Here is a 20,864-nt window from a genome sequence, read left to right on the forward strand (position 1 = left end):
GGAGGTCTCTTCCAACCTTAATGATTCTATGATTCTATGATTCTATGCTGATTTTTCACTGTAGGATCATTAGCTACTTCAGGTCAGATCCCAGCCTCCTTGCTTCTCACCTGGCTGTGGAGTTGCCAAGGCCTGTAGTCCTCTTCTGCACACCTCCGATCAAAAATGGACTTGTAGTCTACTTTCACCAGCTGCCACTCTGAGCGGTGGCTGAAATGGCCAAACACTCTACAGAATACAGCAGAAAGAGCATACAGTAAAAGGTAGCACCAGATGGAGTCTCGTAGTGACAGAGGTACAGTCACCCACAAATTTCCAACAGAGATCAATTGCTTTAGCAGTGCCAGTCCTACTGATTTTCACTTGACTGACATAGTGAAAGTCACACTTAGGCTCCTAAATACCCACAACCCTTTTAAAAATTGCATGTAGCTTTTATTCTGTGGATCAAGATCCTCCCATTTATGTCAATCCCCAAAATGACAATACAGAAAAGACTTGACATGGGGCTGGAGACAGTTATACCTACAGGAGTTTGAAATCTCAATTATGAGCTTTGGGAATCCCTTCCACACAAATTAAAATCAGAACCTGAAGGGATCATTCATCATACATCTCTATTAACTCAGGTTAGTTTCCAAGCCAATGTTCTGTTTATTACAGGTCAGTCCATTTTTTACAGACACAAACTGAATTTTCCTCCTGTTTTTGAAAATCTGATCTCAGGTAAAATGTCACAATTTCTGGCAGGGTGAATTCAGATTTATGCACCATGCAGAGCTCAGCATACCACATTGAAACTAATAATAATTTTTCACGAGTCAGCCTCCAGGCAACATTTTGTCATTCATTTTTACAAAAGAATGTCTTCATTTTTCTGTGTCTCAGTTAAAAAAAAAGAAAGTAGCAGCAAAACACAGCTATAAAAATACCCCACCATTTTTCTTTCAAATATTCATCTGTCAAGAGTAACTCTGCTTTAAATCACATTCAATTTGAGGAGTCAGGTTTCATGCTGATAAGCTAAGTGATAGTGTTTTTGCAGCTTGCAAGGAACCATGTTGTCATTCCCTCAATCATATCACAAATAAACATTGATGCAAGAGAAGACTGCATTCTCCTGGCTTCAGATAGCATTTGGTTTGGTCCTCAACCAGAAATGCTATTATGTTACGAACAACGTTCATAAGCTATTTTCGGTGTAGTTCCCATCAACATTAGCATGATGGCATGCTCACTTACGTCATGATGAGAGTTTCCTCTCCAGGTTCCCCTAATACTCCATCTACAAACAGTGGGAGGGATGTGAAACTGTACTTGCTCCAAGATCTCCCTTCATCAAAACTTAACCTAGTGGAGAAAGCAGAATTAGTATCTTCTTTCCTTACTCTCCTCCTACTTTACTTGAAGAGACTATCTAGTCCACTACAGCTGCTATGGAGAGTAGGAAGCAGCTTCTATTCTTGGATACTGCATTTTTAGTCCTTTATATAACTATTTTCTTGGGAAGCATCATAAATCAGAGCATTGATCAAACTTGTTTGGCATCATACTGCTAACCCATGGCCAATACTTAAGTGGTGGAAACTAATAAAGTTATGTTAGAGATTGATGCTTTAAGGGCAAAACGTACCCTAGGGCTAGGATTTTTTTTAAATAAACAAGTGATTTTGAGCATCTTTTTTTCGGGTCCCCAACATAAGACATTTTAAGGAGGTTAGATTTCTGGAGCACAAGAGCTTTGCCTCTTCTGACCAGCAGTCTTCCCTGTGGTGGGTCTAAGTGAAAGCTTGGAACCACTCATCGCTTCCTAAGACTTGGGTCTATGTGTTTCAGATATTGGTATGATGCTGACTGTAGTGGAAGTAAATCATGCAAAACATCGCAAAACTATATTCTACCCACCACATAAACTCAAGAGTGCTAACTAGTGGGAACACTTTTGCCTTATTGGCTATATAGCCCTGAATCTATTCAACAAAATTCTGGTTCATAAGTGATTTCTGCCACATAGAAGACAAGTTCATCAATAATTTTGAAAATTAAGAGTACTTTGGCAACTTAATAAGAGACAAAGCCATAATCCAGATTCATATTACATAAATAACCAAACCCAAGAAGACAAGTTGCGGTAAACCAGGAAAGTCGTGGAATTACATTGACAATATCTCAGATCTGGCCAAACTGAAACTATATAAGCTGGAATTGGCAGGATTTCTTAGCTTTATCTCAGTTAATGTTTGCCAGCATCTTAACTGATATTTTCTAGATTGTAGCTACAGAAAACTCTGGATGCAGCCTAACTGCCTACTTCCTGGCATCTGAAAAGAGGGACAGCAGACATTTAGAACAGATGGAGTCATTACCAGAGATGTCTGATAGGCAGAGATGTGTGTTTCATGGCGACCAGTACTCCACCTTGATCCAGGTACAGAACACTGTGCTCTTCCTCAAAGATCTGGGAAAAAAAAGCATATATTTAAATCTATTTTCCTTAGTATCAGGAAAATGTCATAGCTCTTCAAGTACATTCATGACATAGGACAGGTATGTGCTAAGGAAGTTACTGAGTAGAGGAAGGCATTCTGTATAGAGAAAGTTCTTGGGGGTTTTTTTATTGTTTTGGGATTTTTTTATTTTAAGCTTTTCCAAGGTCTTTGGAAAATGCATTCTGCCTCTGCTTGATAGAAAGTTAGAAACATGAATTTTTGCAAGTATCAACAATTTCCCTCCTTTCAATGACAGATTTTTGTTTAAAGAAGAACTTTATGTGTTTGCATGTATCTGGCCCTATCTCACATACGTGATGTAGACCGAAAAATGAGGGCTGGTCAAACATTGTAAAATAATTAGATTCTTAGAATATCAAATATTTTAAAAAGATTTTCTTTTCCTGTGTCTTTTTTGTATTGGCTTTCTGCAAACATCTGCTCTCCAGTTTATATAGCAGCACTTGTCAGTCTGGGAAAGTCACGCCTCCTCTCCCTGACTTGATATCCTATCCAGAAAATAGGAAAAATAGAACTTCCTCTTCTAAGGATAAACACATTAAAGGGTAGCAATGCTTTATTAACAGGTGGGATTTCACTAAATATTAGGCACTTGATTTAACTTCATGATCCAGTCTCTTTCCACAGTTAATGGAGAGATGGGTAGCTTCAGAGCAGGATGAACTGAATTCTGGTTTTATCTCCATTAACTTAAGAGCAAGGCAAAATTACCAGTTTATATGGACGCCTAACTTTGGACAACAGAACTTAGGTGAAACGAGTCCCACACACAGTGAGGGAGAAGTAGACTAGTGCAACTGCTAATTCTCTGGAAATTATAATCATGGATGAAGAGAAAAATGGTTTGGTCGGTACAAGGGCTGTACAACAGTAAAAGGAAACACATACTTTCCCCATATATATTAATATTTTAATCTATGCTTTGCTACAGGGTTAAACTGAAGTCAAACTGAGTAGAATTATAAAAACAATTTTCTGTTATATGAAGTCTAACAACATATTCAGTCTTATTCTTCGGGCATCTCTCTACTTCTCAGAAGGGAATAAAAGTTTTCCCTTTCGTATAGATTTGCAAAAAGCTACTCTGAACCAAAAGAAACAAAAATTAAGCTACATTTTGAATCTATTTCTATGACAATTTCCTATGATTACTATTTAAACCTGTGATTCTGTGTCATCTACCTGTCTCCAAGTGTTCCCAGCATCAGAAGAAACAAACATGCTGATGTCATTGTCTGATAGTTCAGTGCCTATATTACCTGTAAGATGAACATTGATTAGTGATGCAACACTCTAAGAAACACCTGAATTAGCAAATTAGAGGAGTAAATGTATTTATTTACCTTTTGCAATTATAGAACTTTTAGTTTTGGGAAGAGAAAGAGGGGGAAGGGAAGGGAAAGACTCAGTTTGAAGAAAATACATATAAAAGATCCAACGCATACAGCTCTACGCACCTCTGTATGCAAAGGAAATGCCCTGGTTTGAATCTAATGTGCATTGGAGTAGAGGACTAGAAGTGATCTCCTTGGTCTTGAAGGTCAGTTTCCATAAAAAACACATGACAAGTTGAAGGTCCCTAAGGACTTCCGTTTGACAGCCTTCCTTCCTTCCCGCTACTGGTGGTGTGACACCCCACTCAACACCCTCCACACCCATCACAAACTCAAGATTTTGTCAGTGTTTGCACATCATACACAGGCAATCTTTAAATGTTTCATACCTGAAGCTACAATAATACTGGGGGCAGTGTCTCGGCTGGCGATGTTTCCTGAGGTATAAGGATTCTCTGAGACCTTCAGGTGAAGATGAAGAGAGCAATAGGGCTATGGAGAAAGGGGAAATAAAAGTAAAAAGCATACACAACATAAAGTGCGTGCTCCTATTTCGACAGGCTTACAAATATACAGTGTCTTTCTGTATTATCTCCTAATCACTGCATCCAGCCACCCTTAGAAATACACAGCCACTGCCCTGGTTCTGTCGCAAGAGCTTTGCTGTCATTTTCTAACGCAACCCGTTCCCACTGGGAAACTGATTTGAGCCTTGTGAGGGCTCAAACCCTCTCACAAGGACACAATCTTTGAGGCTGTACCCACAAAGGAGGCAACCAGGCTTGCAAGAGCAGGTAATGGTAAGGACTACCTAGCTCCCCTGGCTCATAGCTCTCTTGAGAAACAAGCAGGGCTGCAGATATGATGAAGCGACTCTCAGAGCAGCAGTGCCCAAGCTATCTCTGCAACAAGAACCAATATAACCCTATTGGTGTGGTGCTGAGTCACCACTAATTAGCCATGAGAAACAACTTAATTCAGACAGTGTCATAGCATTTCTTGACTCTAAGTATTTTTGACACATGACTCTCTTCTGCACTGCACTAAGAAGAAATACCAGGACTGGAAAGTGTTAGTTTAAAAGTTGTTTAATATTAAACAACAAAAGTTGTTTAAAACTTGATTCCCAAAGTTGCCATTACAATTCTCTCCAAATCTGTATTCTAGTAATTTCTGAAAATTTTGATAATTTTTGCCTTCTCTTGGGTTTTATTTTCAGTACTTTTTTCTTCCAAACCTCATGAAGAGTCCTTTGTGAAACATGCTAAGGGAAGGGAGGTGGAAAAATATTGGCAAGAAAACCTGAAGCAAACTGACCAAATTGAGGGGAACATCACACAGGAACACACAGCAAAGCCCATGCTTCAGCTTGCACGGCTCTGTAAAATGAGCAGGAGAGGCTATGCAGAAGGCTCTCCAGGCTCTTAGGAGGCAGGTCTTTCTGTCTAGTATCAGTTGCCTAAAGGCTAGGTCTCCAGCCCCAAAAGTTTTGTAGGCTTCCTCTCCAGGAGACCTAGCCCCATAGGTCACTGGAGGAAGACCACTGATTCATCCTATCTCAGGGTAGGTGTCTATGACTGAAATGAAAATCTCCCTGTGGAGAATGACAACAACAAAAGGCAGGAGGTTTTTTGGGCAAAGGTGAATGAGGGTGGTGACGAAGGGTGGGAAGTTTCACTTATGTGAGACAGAAAAAGGGGACACGGCTTGTGCAGAAGGGAACACAACCTGCCAAGTGGAATGTACTGAGCAGCCTAACTCTTAACTGACAGCCTTGTGAGGGCAGACGCTGGAGCAGCCCGGGGGCGCAGGGAGGGAGAGGAAACCAAATCGAGCTGACATGCATGCAGGAAGTGGAAAAGCATTGCAAGAGTCTGAATTCTTCCCTTTTACATTTTTATATGTTGTGAAAAGACTAAATACAGAACATGTTCTATGTTTTTAAAACTAACATACTCCAAGCCCACTTCAGCATTTTGAAGACAGTAGCTAATGGCAGCAACTCAGCCAATTCCCCACTCTGATAGAGATCAGACCTCATTAGACTCAAATCTTTGTGCTACCAGAGGTTTTCTTTCAAATTTGTCTCATTTCACAGATATAGTACACAGAAATGGAATATATATCTTAAATGTTAAAAGCCAGGTCACCTGTCTAAGCAGTAAGATGGTATTTTTAGTGGCATGACTTCTTATTGGTTGGAGTGCAGTAATGCTTACAGTGTCTAGTGACAACAGGGTATGGTGTAAAATCTAATCTCTCCACACTAGCCAAATACCTAAAGTTATTGCCCATGGCCATCTCACGTCCTTACTGTGGCAGCATTCTCTTCTTCATCCCTGATGTACACCTTCTCCATCTGTATCCTTATATAGCTCATTGACAGATATTTTTCCAGACTGGTTTGTCTTCCATCACACTGTTGGTCCCTTTGTGTTCCTCCTCTAGCTCCCACAGCTTAACTCGTATACAGACATCTCAGCTTCGTTTTTTATAATTTCCATCAATTGCCTCTATCCTTCTTGTTGTTACCGACAGGCTACTGAAATCATTATTTTCATCAGAATCACCAATTTTGGGTTTCCCTGTCATTGCCTAGTACCCAGCAGTGCTAGGTGCTGCACAGACACCAAGGGAAAGACAACCACTGCCATGGAGCATTTACAACCTAGGTAGAAGATAAAAGCATGAGTGTCATAGCCCATTGCTCTACTCACTGCCATAGTTCTTACAATCATGCTGGAGTTCATTACTTGCTTCCTAATATTTTCAAGCCAGCACTTCTATGCTCTCCTCTCAGGAGGCTCATCAGTCCTTAGTAAAATTTCTCATAAATACCTACAAACCCACTTCTTGGCTGTTCTGCAAAGCCCACCTAAACAGTCTCCAATGCCACCACACATATAAAACAGCTATTAGTGACTGTCCCTGATCAGGAGTGGGGCAAAGTATTATAACACAAGGATGATGCCAGACACCATTCACAAAGCTAGGGGTAGTCACAGTATTTGCTCACCTGCAATAGCAAGGAGCAATGAAGAGAGATAAACACTTCCAGGAGAGAGATTCACAACACCTCACTTAGATGCTTAAATTATTCTGTAGCAGATGGTGTGAATGCCCTCCCTTACAAGAAATGGGTCTTTGTCTTGAAATCCTTATAATCCATATAGACAAGACAAACAAAATGTGGGAGGGAATAAACAGATGTCTGGGGAAGAGAGGCACAGAGAAAATAAATGACTTGCCCAAGGTCACATAGGAAATTGGAAATAGGCCTAAAAATTGAATCAAGATTCTCCTGAGATTCAGCCCAGTGTTTTAACCACAAGACCATCCTTGAAAACTAATTGATTAACTCTCCTAGACAGATGCCCATAACTTGCAAGATAGAATTACTCCTCAGTTAACCACTTCACAGCACAAGAGTAGTATCAAACAAAACCAGCATCTTTGGCAGCTATTTTATGAAGATTAAGTGTATTCAGCATAGAAAACAAGTGGTATAGACAAGAAAAAGAAAACCTTGGGATTAGATGTAATTCCACTGCTTTCCTCCATCCTCATTATTCAGAGCCATCTCACAAAAAATGCAAAGAAATTCTTTGAGTTGCTTTGAAAAAAACACCTCGAGCATACTGTCAGTAGAGGGATGGTTCCATCTGGCTTGCCTTATGTTTCAACCAGATTCCTTCTTAACCTCCTTAGCTGCCAACTTAGCTGCTATATACTTATTTCTGCATTAACACTCCCTTAGTTTAGGTTTAAAGACCAGATGTACAGAGGACACAACACTGCACTCACAGGTTAGGGACCATCCTGTCACCCTGGGGAAGGGCAGATCCCATTCTGCCAACAAGCTGGAACATACATCATTGCTGTGTCCCAAGCTATTGCTAGAGGCAATTATGCTGAAAACCAGCAGTGTGAAAGCATGAGTATCTGCTGTGGAGTAAGGATGGCAGGTAAGCTAGATGTACAATGGACTATTAAGAATTCATTTAGCTATGCCATAAGGAGAAGCAGGATCATGCCAAGAACAGCAATACGTAGAGGGAAAAGGAGCAACTGATGTAAGGAGGTAAAAGTTCTGGTGATGCAGGGGTAGAGAGAGTGTGGCTAAAGAGGTGAGGAGTTTGTGAACTGTTTAAATACTACAGCTATGTCACATTGACAAAGAACAGAACTGCCTCAGAGCAGGGGACAATTCCTTTTCTCCATGCTTTTCCTCAGCAGAATGCCATTATTTCCAGGACTTATTTCCAGGAACGTACAACACTTCCAGTATTTTTGCTTTGAAAATTTACCCTACCACTCCCAACTTCTGTGGTCTTTTCTCTACCTTTTCTTGAATTCTTGCACTCCATATTCTGCCTTCATCTTCCCCCATCATTAACTGTGAAGCTCAAATCAGATTTTTAAATAGTTTGGCTCTCTCTTGTAGGATTGTTATTTTACTTTGCGGTTTTGGTGCATTTTCTGTACCTCCCTTTCTTTTGCAGGCAGACTGCCTGTTCCTGTAAAAGACCTAACAAGTCAGTTTAGTTCAGATTTCATCTATTTGCTTTCTTGCAAATTTGCAAGTCAACCACCTGAGACCCTGTATGTTCAGCTGATGATCCCTGCTCTGCTACCATTCCACTAGCTTGTGACAACCTAAGCGTGAAGAAGGCAGACAGGCTCAAGCAATGAAAGAGGCTTCTTGCCTGTTTTACCTCATGTTAAGGGAAGAGGAAAAATAAACATGACTAAACATTCCTCTGGCCTTATCACGGGGAAGGGCTAAGTTCCTTCCCATTCTTCTGGAAGGGCAAAGACTGAGCTACATGGTTCAAATCCATTGAGGATTTGTCCCTTACCACCCTGAAATCATGGATTGATTTCTACAGATGCCCATGAACCTGAGATGCCTACTCCAGCCCAAGTCACAGAGCATTTAGGAAGTGGTTGCTTTCCAGTGAAAACAGGATGACAAGTGTCATCCTGTGCAAGCTACATCGAGCTTGCACAGGTGGAAACAATTCTCAGGGCAACTACATGGTTGCATAGAGAGCAAAATAAAAATGAACCAGTGTTTAAATAGTGGTTTGTGCACACTGGAGCTACAAGGATATAAACGTCAAGAGCTTCTCTGGGTCAGTTCTTACTGTGTCCCTACAAGCACCCTCACTTCTGCCCCTGCCCATGACCCCTTGCCTGACTTGTTCAAGTTTAACACCTTCAAGGGAATTCCAGCTTGCCCAGGCATATCTGGCCTAATTTTAAATGAAATTAATTGTGTTCTCAGGTGCCCATGAGTATAGTAGCAGATACAGTATGGATGGGAAGGCTTAAGGGAGCCATAATCCCCCCTCCATAAGGACCATGCAGTCCTGGTTGGTTCCACTATGTAGTGGATAACTACAGTGGCAGCATACCCTTGTATATAAAATACATAGTTCCTGCAAATGGCCATTCGATAAGGACCCTGCAGAGCAGTACCTCTGGCTCATTTACAACCACAATGGCAAGTCAGATCTCCCTTGTTCAGTGTGCAACAATATCAAGAAAGATGTTTTCTCAGAAATCAAACTTCAAATTTATGGGAAAATAATAGAGCGTACTTTAATTATTTCACTTGTCTGCATAGTTTTTATTTTTTCTGCCTTGCCAGCCCCCCAAAATATTACACTATCATATCATATAATAAAAATCTTGGGTTAAAATCAGTCATAATTTGAAAAAGTCAAGGTGTGTTTTTTTGTCAAATACGTTCACTTGAGTTAAAACTAGATTACAATCTATTTGAAACGCAAAGACTTCTACACATAGCACCTTTGAAAAAAATCATTTGCTTTATGTCTGCAAAGTTTTCTGAATGTCGTCTTTTTGGTTTTCATCTTCTAGAAAGATTTAATTTAAAAATGCCTTTAGTTACAATTTTTAAAGACTTGGAAGAAGAAAACAAACCCAAACAAATTTAGTCATGCTCTGAAATAACTCTTCTGTTTGATCCCCAGTCCTCCTTATTTATTTTTTCCGAACTGGAGAGAAAATGAAAGGCTTGCATTTTGGTTCAATCAAAAAATCAATTATTTGAACAGCTTCAACTATCAAGTTATTTTTTCTTTGCTCTTGCAATAATGCATGGGGTTCGGTTAAGAGATTAGTGTAGTATTCAGCTACATACCGCAATGCACAAAATGTAATGCTGATTCAGATTCTAACACACTTACAGCCTCAAAATCACCTTTTTTTTCAGATGGAAAATAACACGCAGGTACAGGACAGCAAGAGGAAGAGCCGTGGAAGTATGATGATTCTGCCTGGAAACCATGTTAGAATTTGTGTAATATAAAAGCTATTGAGAGTCCTAAAGCCTGGGGTTCTAAGTATTATCCCACTACTGTGTATAGATTATATCAGATAAAAAACATGTTGAGATCAGTCTAAGCTTTCTAATTTGACAGAGATCTCTATTCATACTGCTTATATTTCACTTTCACTCTTGGAAACTGTTTGCATATAATGATGATTAAAGACTTATCTGTATGTTGATCTGTATCAACAAGTACAGAGACAGATACAATATACACCCAACACATAGCTATACATATATTTGGATGAATGTGTCGATTCTCACTTTTGAGCTCAAAGAGAAAATGACAATTATTAATACTGCCAACAGAGTGGCCTGAAAGAAATCAGAGCTCTCCTTTCCTTTGAGCCTGTCTCAAGTTATTAGGTCCCTGACAGTTCCTGAGCTACAATAGCTCACTCCTCCCATCTAGTGTCCAGAGAATCAACTGCGCAGAACGGTGTCCAGCTTCACCTGCTGTTTAAGAGGAGACCATCAGTTGTGCAGAAGGAAGCTGATCTATGACGCTACTATTCCAGAAATTAAATTAAGTTAAGCTAAATTACAATGCCAGCTCTTGCAATACCACCTGGCAGTCCAAGCCTGATGTACTGCACTTTTAATATGCAGTATTCCCCCTATGAGATACACCGCATGGAGAGAGGAGCTGCCCTCTCCTTCTTGTGTTACTTGGTAGAAAAAGATTGTTCTGGGATGTTACCACCCCCCGAGTACCCCCAGGTACTTACTAGGAGACAGTGAACGGGGTTTCCTCTCAGATCAGTGTCCGGAGCCTGCAACAAACTCCAGTCTCTCCCTTTATTGTAGGTGATGAAAGTTTTCACTTGGTTGTCAATCTTCTTATTAGCCAGGAACATTCCCTTTATCCCTGCTACCTAGGAAAAATTGACATGGCTGAAAAATAGATCAAGCCGGTGCAGGTTCTGTGCATGCGTCTCTCTTGCCCTGTCAAACCCAACAGGGATCTGGTGGCTGCGTCAGTGTGGTAGATGTCCGGGCAAGAATTGCCAAGGAGCACCAAAGGAAGGCAAATTGAGGTGCTGGGGACAAGATAAGACCATCACAGTTGGAAAGGTGACAAATGGAAAAGAAAGCTTATATTTCAGAATCAGCACGGGAACGTGCTATTGATGGTAAGATGTCAGTAGCATTAACTGTAAAGTGACAATCTCTCAACTGTGTAGGCATCCTTCCCCCTGAAAGATGAAATATGTACAGGACAATTATTTGTCTCTTGCACTGCAGTAGCAGGAAACAGCAGCAATTTTGGACTTGCAAAGAAAATGGCAACACACAAACTTGCAGTTCGGTGCTTCTATTCTCATACAGCCTGCTTAAGACATTTCATCTAAGGATCCCAATGTGTTTCATAATTATCAGTGTTTCAACAGGATAACTTGGTGCACAGACGTATTTTTATTACGGTTTTGTATTTTGAGGAAACCAAAGCACTGGTGACTCAAGCAAGGTCACCCAGAATGGTAGTTATAGAGCAACAATGAGATTCTCATCCTTTTATTTTTTCTGGTGTTTTACCCAACAGCTTTACTCCATAGATCTGTAGGAGGATTTTGTAAAGATGTGATACTAACAAAGAGACTCATGTTGGAACAAAGCCCAAAAGTGTCTTAGTGGGGAGAAAAAAGTCAACCTTAAACCACAACTCACACTGCAGAATGTTCCCATCTTCTCAGCACACTGAAAATCAATAGCCCAATAGCTGTTGCAGCTTGAGAATGAATTTGTTAGGCTGTCATTCTGCAATCTGAGTGCTGCAATAAAAAGGGAAGCAAAATTGGGAGAAGGAGGGGCAAAGTGAGAAACTTCTTGGTTTCCAGCAAGTCTGTTCAGTCATCCACCCCGTCTCTTCTTATGATGCAGAACCAGTACACAGAATCATTCATCAAGACTTTTTATTCATAGAGATTATTTCTTAAATGGCACCATGTGGCAAATGGTTACACAGCAGATTCAGAGTTTGTTCCAGCTCAACTGATTTAATTATGTGGCTGGATTTGGATGCTACAGCTCCCAGTGAGTAGGACCTTACTGCACTTTTAGTCACATGCTGTGGGACTACTGGTGTAAAGTGCATTGGTACAGTGCATTGGTGTACTTAGTCATTCTGAATAGCACTTCGCTCCTTGAACAATAACACTGAATTTCATTTGAAGTTACGTAAATACTTAGACATGACTTGCTATAATGGACAATAGTTTTAAAATTAAGTAGTTAACTAATTTATTGTTGATATAAGCATAAAAAGGTAATCTTTTCAATGTCCTAGCTGGTTTGCTTCATACCACCCAACTAAGTATTCAGGATTTCTTTGTTGTAGTAGAAAGGCACCTTGATAAGACAAGGGTACTCTGTCTCCCAGTGATACTGCATGAATAGACAGAGCTGGAAAAATAACATAGCCTTTACTACCAGAGGCCAGAGCCTATAGCTCTGTTTGTACTTTTCTTTGTTGTTGTCTTGAAATAGTTGTATTACATAGTCCCTGTGAAATGCTGGCCATAAATGATTAAAGAGCATTTTGTATATCAGGTGATAAATGTGTTCTGAAATCCTGTGAATTTTTCTTGTTATGATTCTAGTCATGGGCTGGGACACAGAATCCTTTCCAGAGAAAGCAAAGTGTAAGTTATACTGTCAGTCTTGGACAGCTTTATCTTAAAAAAAGACTGCACACACTATACATGTTTGTGTGCTCTCAGGAGGAAAAGATACACCTATTGCATATACACAACCATGACACACAGAATGATCTGTTCATCCCTGCTGACTCATAAGAGAGAAAGACTCATGCGAGTAAGTGCATGACCACCAGTGGTCAGAGAGAAAAGCACTCCATCAGCTCCCACACAGGCTTTGTAGACAATCCTCACTGCTCCGAATACATTGTGGGCGGATACAAATGGTGTCTACAGTGTTAGTGAAAGATTCATACAAGACACTCGAACACACAACTCAAAACAAATTCTTCACTCCCCATCACCAACTTCATACGTCAAACACATACTTCACATCCAAGATGCGTACTGCTAAAAAATATAAGTCCCAGAGTGATAGTCATATATACCATAGCTATAGACACATGTCCCCACAGTCTGTTATCACTTCAGGCATGGATTCCCACAGGCAGGATTGTCTTTCTGCGGACAGTCCCACTACAGTGCCAATCAGAGCCACACCACATCATTGGAGAGGTGCACGAGCTAGGAAGGGCACTCAGACCCAACGGCCAGTGATTCTTGCTCTTCCCTTGCTCTAGGAGATGGTCTCTAGGACAGCCCCTTTGTGACTGCAGACCCACTGAATGCTGAGTCCAGTGTGCTACTGATGAAGTGGCACTGGAAGGTGGTGGAGAGAAGAGCTATGCTTACGTCCTGCTCTGTCCAACATGCAGAAAGGGTAACAGTGTCCCTCTAGGAGTGGTCTCCTCATCCTCTAAAAGGTCCAGCAGCAGAAGAGCCCACACACTGAAATAACAACCTCCGAGTGAAAGGCTCCTGATGACTTACAAGAGAAGAGAAGGGAGAACACAATGAGGCGCCATAAAAGAACTTATTTTCTCTTGATGCCCAATGTAATTCCCCGTTGAGCAGCACTGAGCAGATTTATCCTTGATGTAGAATCAGTTTAGGAATCTACACACACAAACACATTCACTACAATGCAACCAGATGAACTTACTTCTAACACCTGATAAACATGCATACAGACACATGCACATTTAACAGGTCTTTCTCTGGCATCTTCTCAAATAATCTTGCTTATATATATAATAATGTAATATACCACTGTCACCACAGAAGGACTCATTTTGCAATCTCTCCACTTCCTTTTAATTTATCTATGGATTTTTTTCTTCTCTCACCTTCATATCCATTTATCCCTAGAGCATTCATCATTTGCAACAACCCTACTGGGAGAATCACACTGGATGGCTTTCTGTTCCCTTCCAGCTAGAACATCAAATTGAAAGGAAGGTTTGTGCCAGGTTCAGCGTCAGCCAATATTCTTTCTATCTAGATAATCAGCAGATACGATGCTATCAATTCTGATTCCATCAATTTCAATCCAGGTTACTGTGTGGTGTCAGCTTAATAAAACAAAACAAAGGCTTTTCTTTCCCCCTGGGACATAGGACACCTTTACATAATGCAGTGAAACTGCTTCTCAAGCTGACAGTAATAAGAGGCAACAGTCTTTCCATGGGCTGCCAGCGTTGCAGAGGTTAACAGTAAAAATCTCCAAATGACTGAAATGCCAGTGTCCATCTTTCTACAGCTCATCTGCATTTATGTACAATACTTGGGCTCTCTGTTTGGACAATTTAAGGTGGTTTCCAAGTAAAGGGCAGCTGAAGGCAACCTATATAGCAGAGCTAATATTCAGACAGTGATGGGGAAATAGAGGAAGCATCTTCATTTTCAAAGGAACTCGGATCTAGTTCATGGCCTTTATTCTGAATGGTCAGAAAATCCCCTGGAGGACACCTGAAAAGAGAAGCTGACCCTCAAAACAGCAGCTGGGGACTGAATTTCTACTTAACTGAGTGCTGTTTCCAGAAGTAAAACAGGCAGCAGAGCAAGAGAATTACAAAGGCACGTTAAAAGTCCTATTCTTTGGATCAGTTGTCATAGAAGACAATGTAAATTGGCCTTCTTACAGGTGAGCTTAGGCAGAATGTACTTGTCAGGAAAAGGCTCAGGGATAAAATGGACAGCAAGATGAGGAGAGTTTCCATACTCATGGGATAGCCCAAGAGGGTGTATATAAAATCACTTCAGTTCCCAGAAAAGTCCAAGCTGAGGAAGGTGACAAAGATAGCTGAAAACTGCTGTCTCTCCTTACTTCTAAAACAAGAGATTAGGCTGTCAGAAATGCAACAAAAATTGGAGAATGATGCTATTCAGAGTGTTGGGAGCTTTCAGAGCTGTAGGACCAATGTGGGTCAGCAGGATTTTGGCTGAGAACCTTAAAGAGTTCCTTGTAGGGGCTGAATGAACTATTCTACTACATCTTCCGATGTGTATCTTCCTACGCATGAAAGAGCCATGAGCTCTTCCTCACTTGAGAACCTACAAGAGAGTACAGCAGTGAATCTGTTCATAATATTAGGCTGGGCCTAAATTCAACACCTGTGTAAAACCTGGCCTTGAAACTCAGCTGATTGCACTGAGGCCCTTAAGTAAAAACAGGGTAAAATTACGTGTTCAGTCACTTTTTGGCTCTGCTGTTCACATGCATATAACGAGACTGATGTGCAAGAAGGAAACGGTACTGGCATCATGTGAGCTCCTGAGATAGGAATGAGATGTTTGTAGTCATGACATACCTCATAGAGGTCAATCATCACATTCCCCTCCAGCCCTTGACTACTTTTGACATTTTCCAAGGCCAGGGTGAAGTACACCCCTCGGGTGTCGGAGATATACAGATTGTATGTGTCGTTCTGGTTCCACTCTTGTACAGCTGCAAACACCTGATTCTCATCTGTACTGATAACGTGCATATCCTGGGGAAAGAAAAGAGAGGAAAGTTACTAGAGGGAGCTCTTCTCTGTCATTTCCAAGGGCACCAAAGTAATTGTGGAGGAGCAACGGATATATTTAGGCTGGAGTTTAATTGGAAACTGTAGACAACACTCCTGTAAACGGATAATTCCATCCAGGAATATTTTACCCCAGCTCTCTTCTGCCAGTTTTCAAAGCAGTAATTAACTGATGAGGTGTTAATTGAACATTTACATTGGCAGTGCAGTGTTATACAGCAGCACTTTCCCCCCCCTACCAACACTTTAATTTTAATGTGTACTTTGTCTGTGGGGGAGAGGGGATTGTTTATTTGTTGTGGGTTTTTTTGGCACCTGAGTGATTCCACTTGTGATTGTGGAATCTCAGATATTAAAAATGTTGGTTTTTGTTAAAAAAGAAGAAAAAAGCAGCATCTGAAACATCTACTTCTTGCCTAGCATTCAGAAATCAAGTATGCTTGGGAACTGCTACAAGGAGGATCTAATGGGTTAATGTCTGCAGCCAGTGCTGCTGTTATTTATTATTTCTAATGACAGTGTCAACTAGAAGCCAAAACCCTGGACCACTGTGCTAAACACCCCCCCAAGACATATAACAGAAAGACAATCCTATCCTCACTAGATGTAAAGAGCAGAATTGTAGCTAGATCACTAGTGTTATGAGTGAGGTTTTGTTTTACTCTGTTCTGTGTGTTACAGCAGGCAGGAAGAAATGAAAAGATTGCATAATTACAGAAAAACCAGAAACTATTAAACATGATTCCCACTTTCAATGCCTGGAGAAATTATTACCCAGTGGAAAAAGCCACCAAGAGAGAGATTTTTCTAATGAAATTCCCAGGCTCTATATGCCCAGCACAGGCACCCTGAATTCTTTGGTGCCATAAAAATCTGTGGAGGTAGGAAAAGAAATGCAGATTTCTTAGCACCAGGTGATTCCCAGAAGATTCAGCTGTTCTGTCTGTTTTGGGCAGATATCCCAAAGTTATTCTGCTTCCATGAATCTCAGCCAGGGCTTTCTATATGCAAAGCTGGGAACTTTATCAGAAAATATACTCTTTGGAAGCTGATGCTACTTCTTTCTTCTGTTAATAATAGTCTTTGACAATTCACTTTCTCATGGTTTTGTAGGAGGAATTAATACTTCCAAATGGAGCCTTGTAATATAAAGATGAAAAATAATATAATGAAGAAATCTGATCTATAAATTTGAAAGTAGATTCGCCATGAAGTTAAGATTCAGAACTGTTGTTTGTTTATCCAGATCCAAGTACGGAGTGGATGAATATTCACTTGATTTACTTGCTTCTTTGAGCTGGAGAAAAATGTATCCCAGAGGCTGGTTTTGTGGAAGAACAGATTGGCTTAAATCCTGAGGCAATAGGAAAGGCAATGTAAGTCCCACTGCCTTCTACTAATTGTGGTTGTGAATAGATATCCTCTCTTAGCTCCAGCTGTGCTAGTAGAAGTTACTACTGTAGCTGTTTGTCAGAGGCTCCTTATTTCAGACTGTCATGCTAGTCAATCTGCTGGTAGATCTACATGAGTAGGTGTTCCCAATGTGCTTCAGGTAGCATTGGCTAGCACAGCTCTAATCTCAAGTTTAAACTTTTGCATATGTGCATATACACATGGGCAGACCTCTCTATTTAAACACACAGATATTATAAGTAAAACTTATCTGGTGAATGTACAGTTTCGTTAACTTACCGTTTTAATCAATAGTTTTGTAATAACTAGGGGAGAAAGGTAAAAAGATATTTCGATCAACACCAGGGAAAACTAAAGGCAATTTCATGAATGCTTAAGAAGCAAATAATTTATTCACTAGATGCTTCCTGAGTTTTGATCAGATCATGCTGTAAGGTGCAAGTCTAAAAAAGATCCCAGTAAGGCTGAAGGAATTTAAGCCTGGAGAAGCAGAGATTGAGACAGAATTGGCATAATATACATAGTGCAGAAAGTCAAAAAAGACGTGTTCCAACCGTTTGCCTTTGGGGATCAGTTAACTTTTCCTTTTAACATGGTCTTGTCCAATAGATGCAGTAAAAATGCAAAGTTTTGATAGAAGGGGACCAGTATATGGGCATCAAACAGGTCTTTGACCAACATCAGGAATTTTTTGGTTTCCATACTGGGAAAATTAGAATTAATCAGCGTATCATATTCACTTCTATTTTATTTTTTTCAGGGTGGGGGTTGCTTTTTTAGGTGGAGGAATAATACAAAAAGACAGCCTTCATCTTGATATGGAGCAAGAGCTTCACTGCATCTTCCACTACTACAACAGATGTTCATATCACCTCCCTACAAAAAGGGAAAAGGACAGGAAAGTGAAGCAAGGCACCTTCCTCAAACAGTCATTGTCATTTTCAGGGGCTCCCCATGCATCTGCCTACTGAGAGCCTGAGCTTTCCTCTCTCTGTTCTAGCACATAGTGGAAGTACATTAATATGCAGTTCTACTATCTGTCCCTCTTGCCTTTCCAAAGACAAAAGAGCAAGCACGATGCTGTGCATGGTTTCATCAGGTGTCCACTCAAATGACTAAAGGCCAAGGCTTTCTGAATTACTAAATGCGCTTCAATTGCCCTTTTTGCACTTGGGCAGGGAACTGTTCTTCCTGGCAAGTTAAATAGCAGGGATGTGTAATGCCTGTTTTGTCCTGTCAATTACTGGGACTGTCAGCTCTTTTTAAGGTCTGTATTTAAGGATTTTTTTGTGCTTATTGCTTCTTCCATCAGGATGTGCACCCTGAGGTTGAAAGAAGGTGATGAATTTAAAATAGAGGTACCACACACCCCCATCCTATCAGTATTCAGCCCAGCACCAGTTAAGGACAGGTCTTTTTAAAAGAGAAATTGCTTGGCTTGCTTCAGTATTCACAGATGTCTGCCCAGTGCATTGGTCTAAAATGGAGTGAATGTACCCTGTGTGTACATGTAAGGTGATTATCATGAGTGACATTGCAGACAGGTGACAGAGCCCACATTGTGGTGCTGTGGTACAGAATAGGCAGTACCAACCCATAAATCACTGCAGAAATTAACAGGTCTCAATAAAGACCATTTACAAGGTTGACACAACCTGTATGCACGTGTGCAGACATCTTCTTGTATGGGAGAGAGTTTCAAGTTCATTTAGGCGTTTAATCAAACTGGCTACCAGGCTATCAATGCCAACAAGAATAATATTTTAGTTTTGATTTGCTATAGGCCATCCTGCCTGAGCAGCAGTATCACCTGCCAAAGCTGCCTGCCATCACACCCCTCCAGTTTAGGAAGAGTGACATGCAGAGACAAAAAGCTTGATATTTCCATCTTCAGTTCCAGAAGTCACTTAGTACTGTTTACCATGTTTGGCCCCACTTTCTTAGCTGAAGGAGATAAAAGAGAATTTGGGCATAAAAGAAGCTGTTTGTTTCAAATCCTTGAATAGTATAACGCTTTGTGCATTTTTAATAAAAGCAGCTATCCTGCTTTGATAGCAGCCTCCTAGACAGCCACAGCTCCACTGTAGCTCCTTCCAAGCCAAATGTAGCTCTTCAGTCTTTGAAGATATTCTGAGATTGTGACAAAGCATCTTATCTCCTTAAATATGTGCCTTTTGCTTTGGGTCACATAACATGAATGTATTGCTCCAATTCCTATTCCCTGAGAACACATTGCAATTTAGTTGTAGTGCATTTTCCCTGGCTTTCCAGAGATCTCTTTGAGAAGGTGGACAGTTGGAAAAATAAGTGTGGGCTAAAGGACACAACCAGTTCAAAGCAAGCAGTCTCTCTACAGATGGTCTGAATCAGCTGTAAATGACGATTTTGATCTGGGTGTTACAATAACCATGCTAAAAATGCAACTCCTTTGCTAAGGGCTGCTTCAAATAACACCTGTTTAAATTTGATCTGAATTGACAGAGTAATTCCTTCCTGCTTGGACAGGAAGTTTCAAACCAACCTATCTTTCAATGTGACTGAAGATTTTGGGGCAGACCACAGGTGTCCTGTGTCAGAGCCAAGAAGATACAGACATGGCTGTATCATGGCTTCTGGTAGGGTCCTCAATGTCCTGTAAGCTTGGGTTTTCAGGAGCAAAGGGTACAACAGCAGAGGAGGTAAGGTATGGCATTGAAGGCCTGGGTTTGAGCTGCAGTCTGTTATATGAGGAAGGTCACCCAGTCAATCCACTATAAACAGGTCAGTTGGGTAGAGGAATCAGAGACAGCCAGCTGTGATATTAGCCACATTATCCCTTTGAATATTTCTACCTACAAAATCTGGTGTACTTTCAACTTCTAGGAACAGGCTGACCTTGCACTTTCTTTTTTTGCTTTTGACAATCCTTGCTTAATTTCTGGGAATGCATTTGTCTCCAGATGTTAGACCTCACATAGAATCCACAAGATCATTTGCTACCTTTAAGCTTAAATTTCATTTAAACCAGACTATATCAAGAATGAAAAGGCCTCAAAAAAAAAAATCCTCTTTGTTAAGAAGCTGTTAGGAGCCCAGCTGCAAAATGGTGATTTCTTCAAAACAGAGCTAACATTTTATATAGGTCTTTTAAAATTTCAGCTTCAGAAGGCAGCAATAGCCTTTCAAGCTCCAATGCTAATTCACCATTGTTCTTAATTAGGGAAGATATGGAGCAAACACACAAAGACATCTCTTTGCTTGGTTCCCATTAAAATCTGCTAATGAGGCAAAGCACAAAAAGCGACCCAAACAGGATAGAGACAGGAGAAGGGAATTTTAAGACCAAAAAAAAAGAAAGAAAAAGAAAAGAATGTCCCCTCCAAAACTTAATTAACCAACTATAAAGAAATGGTAATTGACATGGGCTGTGGTATCTGCCTACATTTCATGCTGCTGTCCTTGACTAGCCAAAGTGCTGACTTTGTTTTCAGTCCTTTCTTGCTCGCAAATGTTCTATTAAAGAAGAATTATGCTTTCACCCATTGCACGTCATCTTGCAGTTCCTTGTGTTGGATTCAAGAATTTCTGTACAATCAAAATACCTGTATGTTCATATGGGCATTCCAGCAACAGCACCTACCTTGGGCAAGGAGTACTTTGGCAGCTTCATCTGTGCAAATGCATTCCTCCTATAAGAAACGTAATAA

General features: G+C 40.5%; 1 protein-coding gene across 1 annotated transcript in view; it reads right to left on the reverse strand.

The window, feature by feature from the left end:
* Window positions 1-20,864, reverse strand: part of SORCS1 (sortilin-related VPS10 domain containing receptor 1) — a 214,085-nt gene that overhangs the window by 54,540 nt on the left and 138,681 nt on the right. The window contains exons 8-15 of the mRNA XM_009328455.1: window positions 20,798-20,864; window positions 15,550-15,729; window positions 10,931-11,077; window positions 4,234-4,336; window positions 3,693-3,769; window positions 2,367-2,458; window positions 1,243-1,350; window positions 111-228 (exon numbers count right to left, since the gene is read on the reverse strand). The exon at window positions 20,798-20,864 is cut by the window's right edge and continues 14 nt beyond it. Coding sequence (XP_009326730.1) covers window positions 111-228; window positions 1,243-1,350; window positions 2,367-2,458; window positions 3,693-3,769; window positions 4,234-4,336; window positions 10,931-11,077; window positions 15,550-15,729; window positions 20,798-20,864 — 892 coding nt within the window. The remainder of the gene's footprint in view (window positions 1-110; window positions 229-1,242; window positions 1,351-2,366; window positions 2,459-3,692; window positions 3,770-4,233; window positions 4,337-10,930; window positions 11,078-15,549; window positions 15,730-20,797) is intronic.

The sequence above is a fragment of the Pygoscelis adeliae genome, unplaced genomic scaffold (genome assembly GCF_000699105.1).
Source record: "Pygoscelis adeliae isolate BGI_AS28 unplaced genomic scaffold, ASM69910v1 Scaffold317, whole genome shotgun sequence".
Taxonomy (NCBI): Eukaryota; Metazoa; Chordata; class Aves; order Sphenisciformes; family Spheniscidae; genus Pygoscelis; species Pygoscelis adeliae.